This window comes from Bemisia tabaci, chromosome 9 (assembly GCF_918797505.1).
Source record: "Bemisia tabaci chromosome 9, PGI_BMITA_v3".
NCBI lineage: Eukaryota > Metazoa > Arthropoda > Insecta > Hemiptera > Aleyrodidae > Bemisia > Bemisia tabaci.
The window spans coordinates 11,426,813-11,443,826 of NC_092801.1; the positions used below are offsets into that span (position 1 = coordinate 11,426,813).

At 38.0% G+C, this 17,014-nt stretch overlaps 1 protein-coding gene across 1 annotated transcript; it reads right to left on the reverse strand.

Moving 5' to 3' along the window:
* Window positions 1-129: 129 nt before the first annotated feature.
* On the reverse strand, window positions 130-10,574 carry LOC109040223 (N-acetylglucosamine-6-phosphate deacetylase). The gene is made up of 8 exons (XM_019056053.2): window positions 9,918-10,574; window positions 9,062-9,201; window positions 8,017-8,151; window positions 6,201-6,330; window positions 5,189-5,277; window positions 4,534-4,663; window positions 2,363-2,539; window positions 130-1,939 (listed from the first exon to the last, which is right to left on the reverse strand). Exons 1-8 carry the CDS (start codon window positions 10,189-10,191, stop codon window positions 1,746-1,748), a joined length of 1,269 nt encoding a protein of 422 aa, XP_018911598.2. The 5' UTR covers window positions 10,192-10,574; the 3' UTR covers window positions 130-1,745.
* Window positions 10,575-17,014: the final 6,440 nt, after the last annotated feature.

The window sequence follows — 17,014 nt, forward strand, 5'->3', positions numbered from 1 at the left end:
TGGTTGGAACCACCTTAGGTTCAGTGCAGCAAGTTTGCTGTAAAGATTCAACTCACAAACAAACCATTCCGTTTAATAATAAAACAAAATGAAAAAAAAAGTCAAAAGAAACAAAACCAGTTATATGGGTGTTAGTTTAAGTAATATTTAATAACAAAATAATTAACACGGATACATAAAAAGTCTTCACAATTAAAACGATAAAAAACAAGCTGGAAGTAGAAAAAAAGTATTCAGCTAGGTAGAATAAGTTACTTCCTGTGCGTCTATTTTTATCTACATGTTCAACTTCAAAACTGACTAAACTGCAATATGTATTGTCTTTATTGCGCAGATAGATACTTTTACAGATGTTTCCCTGCCATTGGTTTCTTTTGGCAAAAACACAGGAAAACAATTCATCAATTTTATTTTAGAAACATGGAATGCATAAAAAGTGAATAAAATGTGGCAAGGTGTAAATAGTAGATGACTTTGAAAAAACATGTTTATTCGCTGTAAAAATCTATAAGAATAGTCCCAGCTTAAATGCATTAATTTAACCCTTGATGCCAATCAGATTGATTTACATTTTTAAAAAAAGAAAGCGACTTATTTCTTTTTAAAAAATATTAATTACCAGGTGATTTGAAATAATCTGAAGATTGCATTTTAATTTCAAACATAGTAAATAACTATAGCTGAAATGTCAGTCTCACGTTTCCAAGGCTAAGTTTTTCCAATCAGCTCCATATATTGAGTAAGAGTAAACATGTCGTAGCTTAGAATCAAATTCATGACTATTCAATTTTTTACTAGAATCCATTACATTGTCTGTCAAGAAATGGGGCGATTACGCACTGAGGAAGGTTTATAACAAATGTGTTGCAAAATTCACCGTTCCCTTTTTTTGGAAATTTTTCGGGAAAAATTTTAAAGAGCTCATGGTCTTTAAAGCGACGCAAAATTTTCCTAATTTCAAATTTTTTGTAGTAGAATCTCCCAACTTTTTCAGTTAGGACTTTTCCTAAATTTTCAGGCAAACTTGGAAAGCTTATGAGCTTTCCTGATTGATGGGGCAGTGGCAAGAAATATTCACAGTGTTTGACTCAAATACTTCATTTACAAAGTTTTAAGTAAAAAAAAAAAATATCTGAGAGGAGAAAAAGCAAATCAAAGGCCAACAGTCAAGTTGACATAGTAAGGCAAGGCCTGAATCAGACTTCAGCCAATCAGCAAACGCCCTTTCCCCCGTCTGGCTACGTCATCTGTGCCTGCAAAAAACATCGTTTCAACCAGGTCCCACTTTTGGCATTTCCAAAACAGGGTTTCTTCGCCATATATTCAGGGTTTAAGAAATCTTAAAAAATTCCTACAAGCTCAGTTCACCCTCACTTTAAGAAACTAGGGGAGCGAGAAAGTAAAAAGGCTTTTTCTTTGCGTTAAAAAAATGGGTGCCACCGGCTCATTGGAGAATTTCGGTATTTCACCAGTTCTACGGAAGAGCTCAAATCTGAGTCATAATATGCTGAAAAATATTTCGATTTGCAGACAACAATGATACTTTATACTTGTTGCCAAATATTCAATGAAAGAGGAAAATTTGGGAGCTTTCTTTTTCAGAAATCCATGTAAATTCAGAGCCAATGTTTTACTTAACTTCTAAATCTTGGTGACCATGCCATTCTGAATGTCCCCATCCCCAACGAAGCACAGCTATTCATAGAAGCCGGAAAACTGTTAGTAAGGGTTTTGGGCATTCCTTCCTACAGTGATACTTCTGGATTGCTGTGAACAAGACGGCCGTCAATCCACGTTGAATGAAGCTGCAAACTCTTCGGATGTAGGATGATGAAATCCGCATCCGCACCAAAGTTAAGGGTGCCTTTGGTTTTATCAATTCCTAACACTTGAGCTGGATGCAGTGTAGCAGCCTCCAGGGCTTCTTCCAATGAACAACCTGAAAGAGAAAATGAAATGATGGAAAATGCCACTCAAAAACTTGGAACCAATTTTTTTTTCATCTCTCAATACTGCCGAGCTAAGAAATATGCTGTAAGAATATTGGAGCACTGCCAATTTTCCTCCAATAAAATGCTTATTTTTGTGGAGTAATGAATATTTTCTGCTAATTTAGATCTGATTGCGAATAAAATTCTTGAAAAGTTAATGGAAAAATATTCACAGATTCCCCTGAAAACTCGTACTTAATGAGAGGAAATTTGGCAATGTCTGCAGACATATACAGTGTATTTTCTCAGCACGGCAGAGTGGGTATGTTGCAAACTTCAGCTAGAGGGAAAAGAAGAAATCTCTTTAATGATGGCCCAAAAATGGTCCAAGACAAAAATATTTATGCTAAAAAATCGAATCACTTACTAACCTGTGGCTTCTTTGAAAAATCTAACGCATTCGTCCATGGTTGCTATACTTCCGCAGAGCGTGTTTGTACCAGCAATTGTTGCTTCTTTGCCTTTAATTGCGATGCATTTTTCACCGATATGATGTTCGCCTTCTTCCAGTCCCATTGCAGAAACTGCATCCGTCACCAAAACTAATCCTAACATTTTAAAGCAAGCATTAGTTTTCCAAAAATTTTATTTATATTGCTGTAAAAAAACACTAAAACCTCAAACTTACTATTAAAAGGAAAGGGAACTAATTATGTTGCTGCAGTGGGTTCCAAAAATAAGAAACAAGAGTGACCTTGAATTACATCAGATACTAGTTTACCAATCTTACGTAGAGAAACAATAAAAAAATAAAAAAATATGCATTCCAAGCATGTAATTGTTTACATGATTTGAAGCAGAAGAAAGCACATACTATTATCAGGGACCAGTTCTATACGACCCTAGACTCCCATAAGAGCCAATATAAAAATTCGTGAGCAGGTATTAGTGCTGCTATCTAGCGTAGGACCCTCGCAACTCACTGCTGTTATCAGTAGTCGGACTGTACAAAAATCCGTAGGATCACGAATATCTGCCAAAAATCGAATTTTTCACCCTCTAGACTCATGCGACAGGCCCTGCCTCGTTGGAAGGGATCGGAAAACGCCAAAAATATGCTTATTTTTCAAGAATTCAGCCGCCTTATATGTTATTTTTCAATCATCAGCTTGACCTCACTTTTGGAGTGGACGATGGAAGAGTCGGGGTTCAAGGGGAAGGATCTCTCAGTTTACTAGGGTCCAACGCGAGAATGCGCTGCAATCACCCGCTCACAACAGAACGTCGACCTACAGAACTCGTCCCTGCTATTATGTACAAGGCATTTAAGTATTTTCCAAAGTCAATTTCCAGGGTGTCTGGCAATTTTTAAAACTAACATTCTCTGACGTTTCTCTGATTTCCCTGACTAAAATGGCTGAAAAACCGAGGTAAAATTTAAAATTCCTTGACAGATGGAAAAAATAATTCCCTGACAAAAAAGAGAAATATTCCTAATTTTTCGACACAGTTGAACTGATTAGATATAAGTAAGAAGTGCTTCATGTTTTAGGAATATAATGTAATCAATATGGCAAAATATGTGAAGTCTAAACTTACGCCGGATATGTTTGACTCATTTCTAAAATTTAAAAGACAATCAGCAGAAATGTTGGTATAGATTCCATTTTTCTGAAACTTGATTCATCATCAATTAAAAGAAAAATCTGCGTTTTTTGATTTCCCTGACATTTCTCAGGCACAAAAATTGCTTGCAGAATAAAATTCCCTGACATGCCGAATATTTGCGGATTCCCGAACGTTTTCCCTGATTTTCCAGATACAAAAAAAAATCCCTGACATTTCCCTGCATTCTCGGTTTTTTAGGTAGCAGGACACCTTAGATTTTCTGAAAAATCTAAAGACCTAATCTCACAGCCACTTTTTGGTCCACGAGTTAAGAGTACCAAAAAGCAAATAAAATCAATGTAACCTCAGAAAACCGATCAAAGTTAAAGGGAAACCCAGACGGCGACAGCTTTTATGTTTGCCTTTGTTCCATAAACAGAGAAAACAATGCATGGGACAAACGTAAATCTCACATGAGAGAGATTAATAATAGTTACGGGATTGCTTCGTATTTAGATTATGTCTCCTTACATTTCTATCTTGGCAGGCCTACTTGCCAACAACAAAGTAAAACGTTCTTGCAGATGCAGGAACTTTGAAAACAGATCATACAGAATAGACAAATTGTAAGAAACAAAAAACCCAGATCTATTTTAACATTATTGTTAAAACATAGTTTAAGACCACTGGGTTAAGAGCTAGCAGTTAGGTAAAGTTAAATCAATTGTAATTGACACCCCCTAGTGGAGTGGTTATACATCTTATAATTAATAATAATAAAAAAAAATAAAAAAAATTTAACATTCTGTTACTTCCACATGGTAAGTTAATGGCAGAACTTAAGTTAACTTAAGGATTTAACTTTCTTAATCGCGATTTTTGTGCCATTTTACTTCTCAAAATTCTGTTTGCTTCTCTGTGCAAAACACCCATCAGAACTATTGGGGCCAAAAGAGGTTTCTTTCACTAGAATTTTAGGCTGCGGAAGATTTACCTTCTGGATGAGTACAGTGAGCGATTCTCAGAGCTGATGGGTGAGTATGAACACCATCCGATATGATACCATAAAAAATGGGCCTCCCTGCTTTTAGCAAGCCGACTAAACCGGGATCTCTGTGATGGAACTGGAAAGCAAAGAAAATTTCGATTACTTTGAGCCCTCTTTAATAAACCTTAGTTGACTAGCCATCACAATTTCAAATTGATTTTTTTCGGATGACAATTTTTTGTAATAAAAAAAAAATCGCATTGAATGTTAGGGGTCGATTCTAGATTAGAATCTTGTTTTCCAACAAATGATTGAAATTAACAATTTTTATTGAACGAGTCTATATTTCAAAAACACCGAGGGCACCTGGGCAATTTTCATCTCTAAAAGCAAATCTTTGCAACTGATTGTTAAATCATGTCCACTTTTTTTTTAAATAAAATAAAATAGCTTCTCTTGATTCTAATTTCTTTTGAAATTCACCATCGATAAGTCAGTAGTTGATACGTTTCACAGAGTAAATAAAGTTCATTTTCATTTGTAAAAGATTTGCTTTTTTTCCTATTTTGAGGAAGGCTAAAAAATTGATTTGTTTAACTACACAAGATCAAATGAGCGGCAAATTAAAAATATTGAGAAGTGAAAAATAACTCAGACTTACTGGTTGCATTGCATTGAATAAATGCGTTATGAGGGTTGCCCCTCTTTTCATAGCTAACTCTCCGATTTCATAGTCTGCCATGGAATGTCCTGAAATGAACAAAAATTAATGGATAGTTTGAATGTATGGTTAATAGATAATTTGAAAAACATTTAAAGGATAAAAAAGGCAAAGAAGCAAAATAAAAGTACAGTTTTTAATTTTGCAACGTCCATTTCATTCGAATACGAGTCTACAAAGTACAAACCTATTTATTGTATTTTTCAATGACATTTTAATTTAAATGACCTTTTGCATTGATAGAGTAAATCGACGGTGTAAGTCCGCAACCATGTATTTCGGTTTGCAATGCCGTAGACTTTATTTTATTTTTTAAACCTGTCATATTTTATTTTTAAAACGAAAAAATACGTAATGGCAATTCTTTAAAATCGCCGTGATTTTTTTTTCTCTAAGCGAAGAAAATTCTGCAAAAATTTCAAGGAGTGATATCAATTTGTTTTTTAAAAATAATACAGAGGCAGAGATTTTCAAACACTGCAAACGAGATACATGGTTGCGGACTTACGCCGTCCAAATATTTTATTACAGGCAATTTTTAGTAACACACAAGTTGAATATACTTTCGATTAAATAGTTGTTACTGAGGCTAACTATCTAGGTCAGGATATTTTTTAATAAAAATCATCAACCTATTGTGTTGCTCTAATGAAGTCTTCTCAGCCAGTGCTTCTAGATTTTGCTGGGTGTGCGAAATGGAGGCATCTGTTAGTATCTCATGTAAGTCCATGTATGACCTATATTACCGGTTTCAATTTATTGCACATACATTTTTTTTTCACAACTTCCAAGTAAATAGTTTTGTCTTGCTGAATTTTATCCACAGAAAACTGCTCTCTGCAGTCAACAGGCTTCAGATTCAATGTATGCAACCACCGATGTAGCATTGATAATAATGATTGCTCTGACTCAAAGTAAAAATACTTTTCAAGGACACCAGTTACAAACTTACCAAGAGATACAACAATCTTTTCCAAGACAAATTTTTCTATCACTGATCCGGAATTCTCGAGTTCTGGAGCCAAAGTGACGATTCGTACGTTCTCTAGACTGCCGTACATTTTTTTGACGGATTCGAATCCCTGAAAATGATTCAGCAAAACATATTAAAAACAACGAGAATCAGCCAGAGAGGGAGTATGCAAAGATGATAAAGATAAACTTTAAATGAATCACGGTGAAACTACAAGAAGAGTTATCTCAATTAGCTTGAGTTTTAGGTGGGACTCTAAAAAAAATAAAATCTAAGCAAAAATTTCAAGACCTAAAAATCAAGATAGCTTTGTCTTCCAGTTCATTGACGTTATGCATTCATTGAAATTCAAAAACTTCAAAATAATTGGGCACCGAGACTTGCAAAAGTATTTTCTCATTTCCAGAATTTCATTTGATTTATTTATTTTATTTTGCAGCTTGTATTCTAATCATTAGATTGAACTTTGACTGCATGAAAAAGAGATTTCTTGAAAACATTGCCCATGATGATAGATAATTACACTCAACAGTGCGACCACTGATTAGATAATTATGACACTTTGAAATCCTCGACTATTTTAATTTCAGAAGATTATCAGTAAAAAAAAACAAGACAGCAATAATTAAAGCATCGAGGAAAAATGTGCTGGGAGACATGATTACATAACTATGAGACACTGAGGTGACAACATTACACAGGGTTGCAAACTCTTAAACAGATTTCACAAGAACTCCAACATTTTTCCAAGGAGAAAAGTTGTTTTATTTGGGGATGAAACAGTTGGATTAGAGTTTCTTATTGGTATTGCTCCATGTTATCCAAAAGTAATAGTTTAAAGAACTACCATCCATTTCAGCACTGAATTTTCGTAATCTAATATAAAAATGTTCAGCTCTCCCTCTCATAAGTGGTAAATTAAATGAAAAGATGTCGTCTTCTAACAACAGTTTTTGACTTTCAACTAAAAAAAAAAGGTTCGGTTTGATATTTCTGGTTGATTATTTTGGTTTCTTGGGCCAAAATGTTTGGGAACTCCTCCAAGCAGTGCTATCAGTATCTTACTTCCAAATCCCATTGCATTAACATCTGTTTGTCTAAGACTAAGAACGAATATAGGTTTTCAGGCTCCAGCTTATTTTCCCCAGTGAAGTGAGTTCCCCAGTTTCCTATATTCTTATGGCCATTCAAGTATTAGATAAGGCATTTTGGCCAACATTTTGACCCCCCTCCCCCTGTCAGCTAATCTCTCATCCTCCTCTTTTGAATTGCATACAACTGGCTTGATCCCTCCTTCCCCAAATTTTCAAAACAAAGACACAAAAACCTGAAAAATTACTGAAAAAATTTATATTCATTGGATTTTTTTTCCCCCCTACTGTGAGGCTTACCTCAGCCTCAGCCTAGGTTTGGAAACTGTGTAGCATGAAATTTTGCAAGAAACATGGATGCTACATTGGTGTCACCCTAAAATTGGCAACACTGTTTTACCTTCATCGAAATTCATGGGGTACGTGCAAACAATAGATTCTAGAGGAGGCAGCTTGTCTAAATATTGATTGCTTCACATGAATTTTAACCCAAAGCTGTCAGCTTGTGATGTTCCTGCCTCATTTTTGGAACATATTAGAAAGGCTGATTTTCAGGCGCATTCTACCCACGGGGCCTGATCAATCTGAAACCCTGCTTAGTTAATTGACTACAGACCAAATTAAAAAAAAAATTTAGTTAGAACAAGGATTTTCTTTCTTGCTAAGCAGTAGTAATTAGAATCAAAATTGCTGTGGCAACTCACCTCATAGAATTCAGTGATGTGTTCGTCAGCATGCGCCCCTTTCTTCTTGATGTTGATAAACGGACCCTCGATGTGAGCTCCCAAAACCGTGGCGCCCTCCGAGTCACCTGCACGAAACGATAATTTCGGTAATACCTAAAATTAGGATTCTTTTTCAAAAAGATGGAACGTATTACTGGGAAAATCGTAAGTTAATGTTGAAATTCGTTTGGAGAAGCTTCAGAAGTATGAGAAAAATTAAAAATAAATAAAAAACTGCCTCTATCCGTTGAATACTTATTTAGTTTTGTTTCATTCATAAAAGATGGACTTGTGGCCGACATGCCAAGGTGTTATTGTAAGCAAGTGAGGTGTTTCTTTAAAAAAAAAACGGTATAATGGCTCATATGCCTTGTTTCAGGAAGGTATACTGGCTTTCCATGTATCCCTACTGTGTATGTATGTCGAACAACGCAAAGATATGCAACGTGCTGTAAAAACTCGGAAGAATTCTGGTTCTTTTTTGCTCAGAAATGCAGGAATGTAAAGGCATTTGTCACTCTTGTATCTTTTGGCCAGTGAAGAAAAGAACACCCGTCTCTACCAAAGCGTGTGTTGCAACATATGATCCTCTAGAAAATGTGCGTGAAAGTGCTGCAATTTCCACTTTTCAGCTCTGCTTTTTGAGAATCATGATCGGATTTAATTTTTTTTTTTTTGTAAGTACACTTCGAATACCCCCAATTAAGGGGGTAATCCTGCACTTTTCAGTAATAGCTCCATCCCCCCCCCCTCCCCCAGTTTCTCCTGATGAGCAAGCTCATGGAACCTTTATTTGAGCCATTAAACTCCAGTGGCATGCCCGAGAATGGACCCCCAGACCTCCTGATGATAGAGCCAAGGCTACAATCACTACACCAAAAGGAGGCTGAAATGGTGATCTGAATGATCAATTTATGGTTTCATTTGCGAAAGCATGCAATTTCCTATACTTTGTGCTAGTAAAAATGTTTCTCTCTTCACATTGAGGGTGGGAAGTTTCAAAAAACCGAACTTGTAGACATACCTTGTGATAAACGGAAGGAGGGGATGTTACCAGAGTCGGGCAAAATGCTGTAACACCATGCGCAAGAATGCCTTTAGCTACTTTCCTGACACATTCTTCGGTAGACTCAGTATCATGTGCAAAATCGACACCAAATCCACCTGTGATAAGAGAATGATAATTATAGAGAAAACAACTGGCAGTTTACAACTTGATCAAAATACTCAACAGGGTCTCTAGTAAAGAAACATTTATACAGGGGCCTTACTTTGTTGACTCACTTATTCTATGGCCAATAGCTTTATGCAAAATTCTTCCAATTAACCTACATAAACACGCAAAAAACGGTGGAATTCAAATGCTGTAAATCTAAGTTTTCACAACACTAATGCTTCCTATGTTAGTACATAACTAGTACTCTATGATTTGTTCGAACAATTTGTGAAAACATTTCGTACTTACTTCTGATTCCCTGATTTCCATGGAAAACTCTTGAACTTAAGTTCTAAAATGGTCCAGATTCCATCTGAGGCCATTAGAGGCTACCTATTCCTGATTCACTAGTAAGGTGCCTATATAATTTCTATTCTGTCTTTTATGCACATTATTATGGACACTTTTATGGAGTTTGCACTGATTCCTACCTCGGTCAGTTGCATGCTCATTTTCTCATTTTAATTTTTACATTTTTTAGCTTCTGTTCCAGTTGAGAATGGGCATATAATTAGCCCGAAATGTCCCGGTTTGTTTTATTTCTCCTTGGCCTTGTATACCTATTTGTTTTTTGTGTTTTGATGTGTTTTAATTGTTGTCTTTTATGCACATGTGCATATTGATTATGACCAAATGTGATAAAAAATATAATAAACATTCTCACCATTAATTTGGAGATCAATGAATCCAGGAGCGATAATTGCATCATTGCAAGAGATGACAATGTCAGCCTTCCTCTTGGAATTGAAGAATAATTTTTGTGGATCCAGAATTTTTCCATTTTGAACGACTAGGTCTGCTTTGACTATTTGGTGATTTCTGAGAATGAGACAGTCTGTAAATTGAATTATGGCACTTGCTAAAGATGTTGCAGAAGATTTGTGAGTGATTTTTGGAAAACTACTTGACGGTAGCTCGTTGGATATTGTGGTTTTCATCTTGAATCTCTCCGGGTGTATTCACGAACTTTGATGGAAAAAATTAGAGTAAAAGACGGTGACAAAAACCTTACTGATTATGAAAAAAACGAAGAAATTACTGTCTTACTGAGGAAGAAAATAATACCGAAAAGAAGTGATCAAAAAGTACTTGAGGAATAGGTGGCGACGAAAAGCGGGTGTTCAGTTGACAGAAAGTGAAAGTGCATGATGTCATGCGATGGTTTGAAAGAAACTAACAGAGGAAAGTAAAGTTTCTTTACGTTAGAAATTAAGGGGGGCGGATAAAAGCTAGGGAATAATGGAAATCATGGGCGATTTCGTAATCGTAAACAAATGAAGAATAATTTTACTGATTATGGAAATTAGGTTAAGGAGAGCTGAAACTGATAACAGCAACGGAAAAATCCGAGGAAGGCCGGAAACGTACGAAGAGGGCGCGCAAACTGGTGCGCGGGAAAATTCAAATTTGCGGCTCGGAAAAAAACGTGCGACGTGCGACAAGACCCCATCTGCCCAGGGGTTTTACACATGCTAGTAAAAACGGGTCGGGTTGCAAACAATCTGTTCACTATTTCCCGTAAGATTTCCAGCGATAATTCCAAAAACGACCTTCGTTTTCGTAATCCGTTCAATTTTCCTCGAAAAAATCGGAATTTTCCCGAAGAATTGAGCTTCACCAGAGATAAGTCAATTTCCGGAAAATCTATGCACAAGCACGCTGTACAAAAACTAACATCATTTTCAGATTCAGCAGCCAACACCAGAAAACTGTATACCTTGCCTATTCCTTACTGGTCCTAATTTCGAGATTTTTCCGGTCAAGTGCGCTCTGTTCCGCCTCTTGAGCCCCAATGGCATGGCGTACTTTGCGATACATCGATAGATCAGCCATTTAAACCAATGGAAAAGGATCGATAAACATTTTAATAATCGATTCTTCACCACAGCTTCAAACGAGGAGATATCGATAATCAATCATTCGCGCCTCACAATTGCCATCCATAAACCACTTTGTAAAGCTCAAAAATTTCGAAAATTTGAGTTGAAATTCAAGTTCCCCGTCAAAAAATGCAATCTAGTACCAAAGTACACAAAAATCTATCGAACGTGAGCCGTATACTGTAGGATCGATAGGACTCTCTGCACAGTGGTAAACGCAATTCCAGTCAATGCGCAAACGTTAGCGCGCCTTCATTTTCGGCTGATACTGTGCAATACTTCAGCGGTGGAATAGTTGCTCAGAGCGCCTTCAACGGTATCGATTCGACTTGATGGCAGAAGATCACGCTTAAAACCGCTGAAATCAAACTTCAGCGCTTGCCCAGTCCAAATTGCCAGTAATTGGGTTTAAATTGTATGGGTGTTGGAAACCATCTAGAATGAAAAATCAATAAACCAGCCCTTAATCATAGTTTGAAAGAACAATGTTTGAATTTTTTTTTCTAATGTGGCAGAAAGTGCATTTTCTCATCATCGACCGCCGACGGCGAGATAAATATCATTCATGCCTCGATTTGCGACGACGTTGCAAGTTTGTCGCTATGTCTTTTTGAAGCGGGTAAACCAATATGAACACTCTAAAATCTGCCGATATTTATCTAGTTTATTATGAAAAATATTATTTTAATCTCTGAATCAAGTCTCTTTGTATGGTTTTGTTTTAAAAAGGAGAAAAAGAAATATGAGTAGGAGCCTTAAAGAACAAAAGCGGATCCACGGGTTGCTCAATTATTTTCTACTCAAGGTCAATAGTTTGTACCTGGTAGTAGTAAAAGTTGAAATAGTATGTAAAGTCAATAGTGCCGTAAGTTGTCCGTAAGTAGGGCTACAATTTCAAATACTACTATTCCTGGCTCATCCATAAAATCACCTATCTATAAAGGGAATTGAAAGGCACACATGCTGTTTTTAAAACGATCCAAAAATAGTAATTCCAAGTGTTGCAAAGCGCGACCCAGCTGTTCATCCATTTAAACTTATGTGAAACAACGAATACATATCGAAACAGTGGCAATTCCTGCATGATGGCACCACTGAGTGGTGTGGTGCGAATGATCGATTATTGATATTTCCCCATTTGAAGCTATGGTAAAGGATCGATTACTGAGGTGTTCGTTGCGAACTCTCTGTTCGTCGATCCTTTTTCTGTAGGATTAAGGTGAATCCAGGCTTGGAACTTTGCGATTTCGCCACCACGTCGCGCTGCTCAGAATAGCCGCATATATTTGCCAAAATAATAAAAACCGTAATACATATTCAAGATTGGGGATCCAAGGGATATAGCAACATACTTGAGGAACACTCAGTAAAAAAATCTTCTCAAAATCCCCAAAAATGAAGTCGTAACTACGGCGGAAAGTAATTCCCATTGCGGCAGTGGGAGAGAGAGAGACAGAACATGAGGGCTTCCGTTGCGCGCTCGGCCGCCGCTGCTGAGCTGAAAGTTTCAGTCGTACTTTCTCTGCGCTTGTAATTCTAATTGCCAATATTTTTGGCTCAAAAAATCAAGCAAAAAATAATCTATGTCTTGTGGATCTGCTTTTTGTAATTTGAACAATATTATTTCAGTAATCGTCGAAGGAAAGTGAAATTCTCAGTGGTGACTGGTGGTGCTATCTCTAATCTTGAATTATCCCTAATCGAACCCTGGATTCACCTTAAATGGCTGATCTATCGATATATCGCAAAGTACGCCACGCCATTGGGGCGGAAGGAAGCACTTTACCGGCAAAATCTCGAAATTATCATGGAGAAAAAAAGTTGGCACTATCGAGTCATAGAGAAAAAAAAGGAGGTGTTTGCATCTTGAGGATTTGTACCCACCTACGTCATCAATGTAAACAAGACGCTCGTTGAGGGTTATGTTGACGCTGTAAAAACGGACCATAATGTCCGATTTTTTTACTTAAATAAACTCTTTATATAATTTCAAGCACTTTTTATAGAATGACTTTTTCCCTTAAATTACACCATTTCCTAGAAAATCGACAGGATAAAAACGTCGCTGTACCCAATGACGTCATCAAAGCTATAGATACTCTATGAATAATTCCAAGATGCCCGAAATGCAAACACCTCCTTTTTTTTCTCTATGCTATCGAGTGGCGTGGCGCGAATGATCGATTATCGTTATTTCCCCATTTGAAGCTATGGTAAAGAATCGATTATTGAGGTGTTCGTTGCGAACACCCTGCATATCGATCCTTTCCCCTAGGTTTAAATGGCAGATCAATCGATATATCGGAAAGCACGCCACGCCGCGCGCCGCTGCTGTTTTCCTTCCATTTAAAGGTATGTAAAAAGCTCGCATCATATAGATTAAAGCGGAGTTCTCAAAAAGGCGTCACGTGGGGTCACGTGACACTCACAATCAGTGAGCCTCGAATATTGTCAGTTCGACGATCTTTGAGGGTCACGTGACCTCGCTTGACGCTCCATTGAGAGCTCCACTTTGATCGTATGATACGGGCTGAACAATCGAATATAGGTGAAGGACCTGGTAGTGTCACGAAGAATCGATATTTATGATGGGTTTAAATTGAATAAGGACAGTGTTGCGAACTTGCAAGAGTTTATGAGCCCAATGGAGATGTTGCATGAGTGAGGAATTTGCGATTTGACTGTGGACTCTAGTGTACAAGTTTGCGAGAAACACGATGGTGCCACTGGTTTTCTCTGAAATCAACTTCCAAGCTCAAAAAAAGCTCTCAAGTTGAGGCCAAAATGGAGGGGATATCCCACGCTATCCTGGGAGTCCACCTTTACATCAAGACGAACTGTCCATGCAAAGATAGGGAGCAAATACATTGACTGGGATGCCATTTTATTTGGGGACTCTAAAATTGGAAACACGGCAACCCAGCTAATGTATTTGCTCCCTATGTTTGCATGGAAAGTTTGTCTTGATGTAGAGGTGAACTCTCAGGATAGCGTGGGATATCTGGGATATCCTCTCCATTTTGGCCTCAACTTGAGAGCTTTTTTTGAGCTTGGGAGTTTATATCAGAGAAAACCAGCGGCGCCTTCGTGTTTCTCGCGAACTTTTACATAATAATGAATCGTCAAATCGCAAATTCCTCACACATCCAACATCTCCGTTCACACTATCAAACTTTTCATTCGACTCTTGAATGCAACTTACCGTAATGAAAAGTTGGATAGTGTGATACTGACGCGAAAAAATGACAATTTGATGAAAATTGAACGGAAGCTTGAATGTGACGTCACATCCAACTTTTCGTTCTTTCAACTTTCTATCCAATTGGCGCCGCTGGATGGAAAGTTTGCTGGTGTGAATTGTATTGGGCTTTATATGAATCGGTTTCCCCAAACATTACGATTAGATGAGGCGCGATAATGAAACAAAAATGAAGCAATATATTATATCATACATAAGTTTCCGCCCACTTTTATCATTATTTCTTCGAGGCTTCGTCGGACTGTCAGGTCAAATTAGAATTTGAAGCCATTTAAAAACGCTTCATTTGCCGTATATGAAGAGTTTGACCCGGCTAAACATAGGTTTACTTCCATACTCAGTGCGAGCACCATGGAACCATGGTATTAAAAGTGGCCCTTTTTGCATAGAGCACGTCGAGTCGTAATGTAAGTGGGAGAGCTGGCGCCACTTTTAAGCATTTTCCAGGTCTCGAATTCCGAGACTCCTGTGTGACGCCGGTTCATTTTTTCGATCCATAATCGATTGTTTGCGATACACGAGTACCCGGCCATCCAATGTAAACAAAGAAGATAGGAATCACCACGTATTCCACACCGCCATTTTGGATCGAACTTATATCGAAAAAGTGACCCGAACTCGGCGCACACCGGGCTCGGAACTCGTCGAGCAGAACATGGCGCCAGCTCTATCCCATTTACATTAAGACTCTAGGTACTTTATGCCTTTTTGCTATGTTTTCACTCGCTATAATTGAGGGTAGGGTAAGAGACAATGTTTTATTCAACTTCATTTCCATACCGACAGCAGGGCCGGATTAAGGGGGTGGCCACATGGGCCGCGGCCCATGGCGGCAAAAGTAGGGGACGGCAAATTTTGCAATTTTTTTAAATGCAGGTACAAAAAAATCGGATTCAGAAAAAAATTACAAACAAGAAAAGATGACAAGATCTCTCATCTTCTGAGAGTTTATTAATTTCTAATTTAGTCGTATTTCGGTGATACAAAAGACTGCGCACCTTTAATTAGTTGAGTTAAGAGAGAAACCAAACACGTAATTTGACCTGGAGCGGCGCGGCGCAAAGAGAAATGATGACGAGGACTTGAGATGAAAAGGAGAAGCCCTCGACGCGGCGGTCAGCATGTAACACATATTAGCGCCTACGAGACTGCATGAATACTTCACGCCTTGCGTCAAACACAGTACGGTCAACGCAGCGGTCCGGCGCGGCGTGAAACGCACAGTGCCTACAAGACTACATGAATACTTCACGCATTGCGCCAAACACTGTGTGGTCAGCGCGGCATGGCGGCGGAAGTCAAAATTATTAAACCACATTTATGTTTCTTCTTTCTTAATTTTTCAGTTCATTTCTTACAAGTAAAAGGCCTTGTCCCCGCAGAGTTAGGTTACGGAACTGAACTTTCGCGCGAAGCTCCGTTAACTTTTGCTAGTAGTGTTGACAGGGCTTACGCAAAAAATTTGTCCAACACGAGTGAACGTACGCGTCATGCACCCTTCTCCCTCCTGCACGTTCACTTGATGGTTTTTATTGATGTTTCAAAATGAATGAGAAGAGGGCGGCAAAATACAGGCGGCCCATGGGCGGCAAGGATGTAAATCCGGCCATGATCGAAAGTGAAAGTTGAAACACACGCCCTTCGATTGCAATTGAAGATCTCTGATTTGAAGTTGAATTTTTATTTGAAAGAGAAACGAACGATATTTCCGCAAGTATTCTGTATATTGGATGAAGGATTAAAACGAATACTAATATAAAAAAATCGTCCTTATTTCCTTTTACTCTGAAAAAAGCGATATGGACTGCAATGTTGCAGATCAAGGGGACGTTTCCTTCGATTCTAAGTCTCAATGTACAAGTTTTACATAGGAGTACTCAAGACCAATTTACACAGGCCAGTCACTCCCGAGGACGAGTTTTGGAACTCTACTGCGCAGTGACGTAGTATTGAGTGCCTGCAATGTATTTCTTATGGGAGCACCTAGAGTCCCTTTATATACTGAGAGTCAAGACAACACCCCTCATGGAATCACAAACGGGAATAAAGATTACAGAAATTGAATGTTTTTTGTAATCTTTGATCGGCCCATTTTCAAATTCCTTTCTCCGTTCCCTCTCTCATTCCGTTTGTTCCTTGCCGAACCCGTGATTCCCTGGTCCATTCCAGATTATAATCTTTGCAATCGGTGAAAATGTAATCTTTATCCCCGTTTGTGACACTGTGAAGGCCTAAAATACGGGAACCAATCAGAAATGGATTCACATTGTCTTGACTCTCAGTATAAAGGGACTCTAGGTGCACCCATTGTGACGTAGCATTGAGTGCGGGGGAGTGGATCTCAAAAAGATGCGCAATGACTGACTTGTGTGGGTTGGTTTTGGGAATACTGAAGATGAAACTTCAGGGCTCGGGTTTTTTTCGGGAAGATTCATGGTATTTTATTAGTTTCGCTACTACACTGAAAAAAAAATCTCGGTGTATTTACCAAGAAAAGGGTAAAATTGCCAAGAATTCAGGGCTCCATTTGATCCCAGTTTTTTCTTGGTAAAATTATCATTTATGGAATTGGTACTTTTACCGAAAATTATCTGCTTTCTCGGTAATTTTACTGGACCCCGG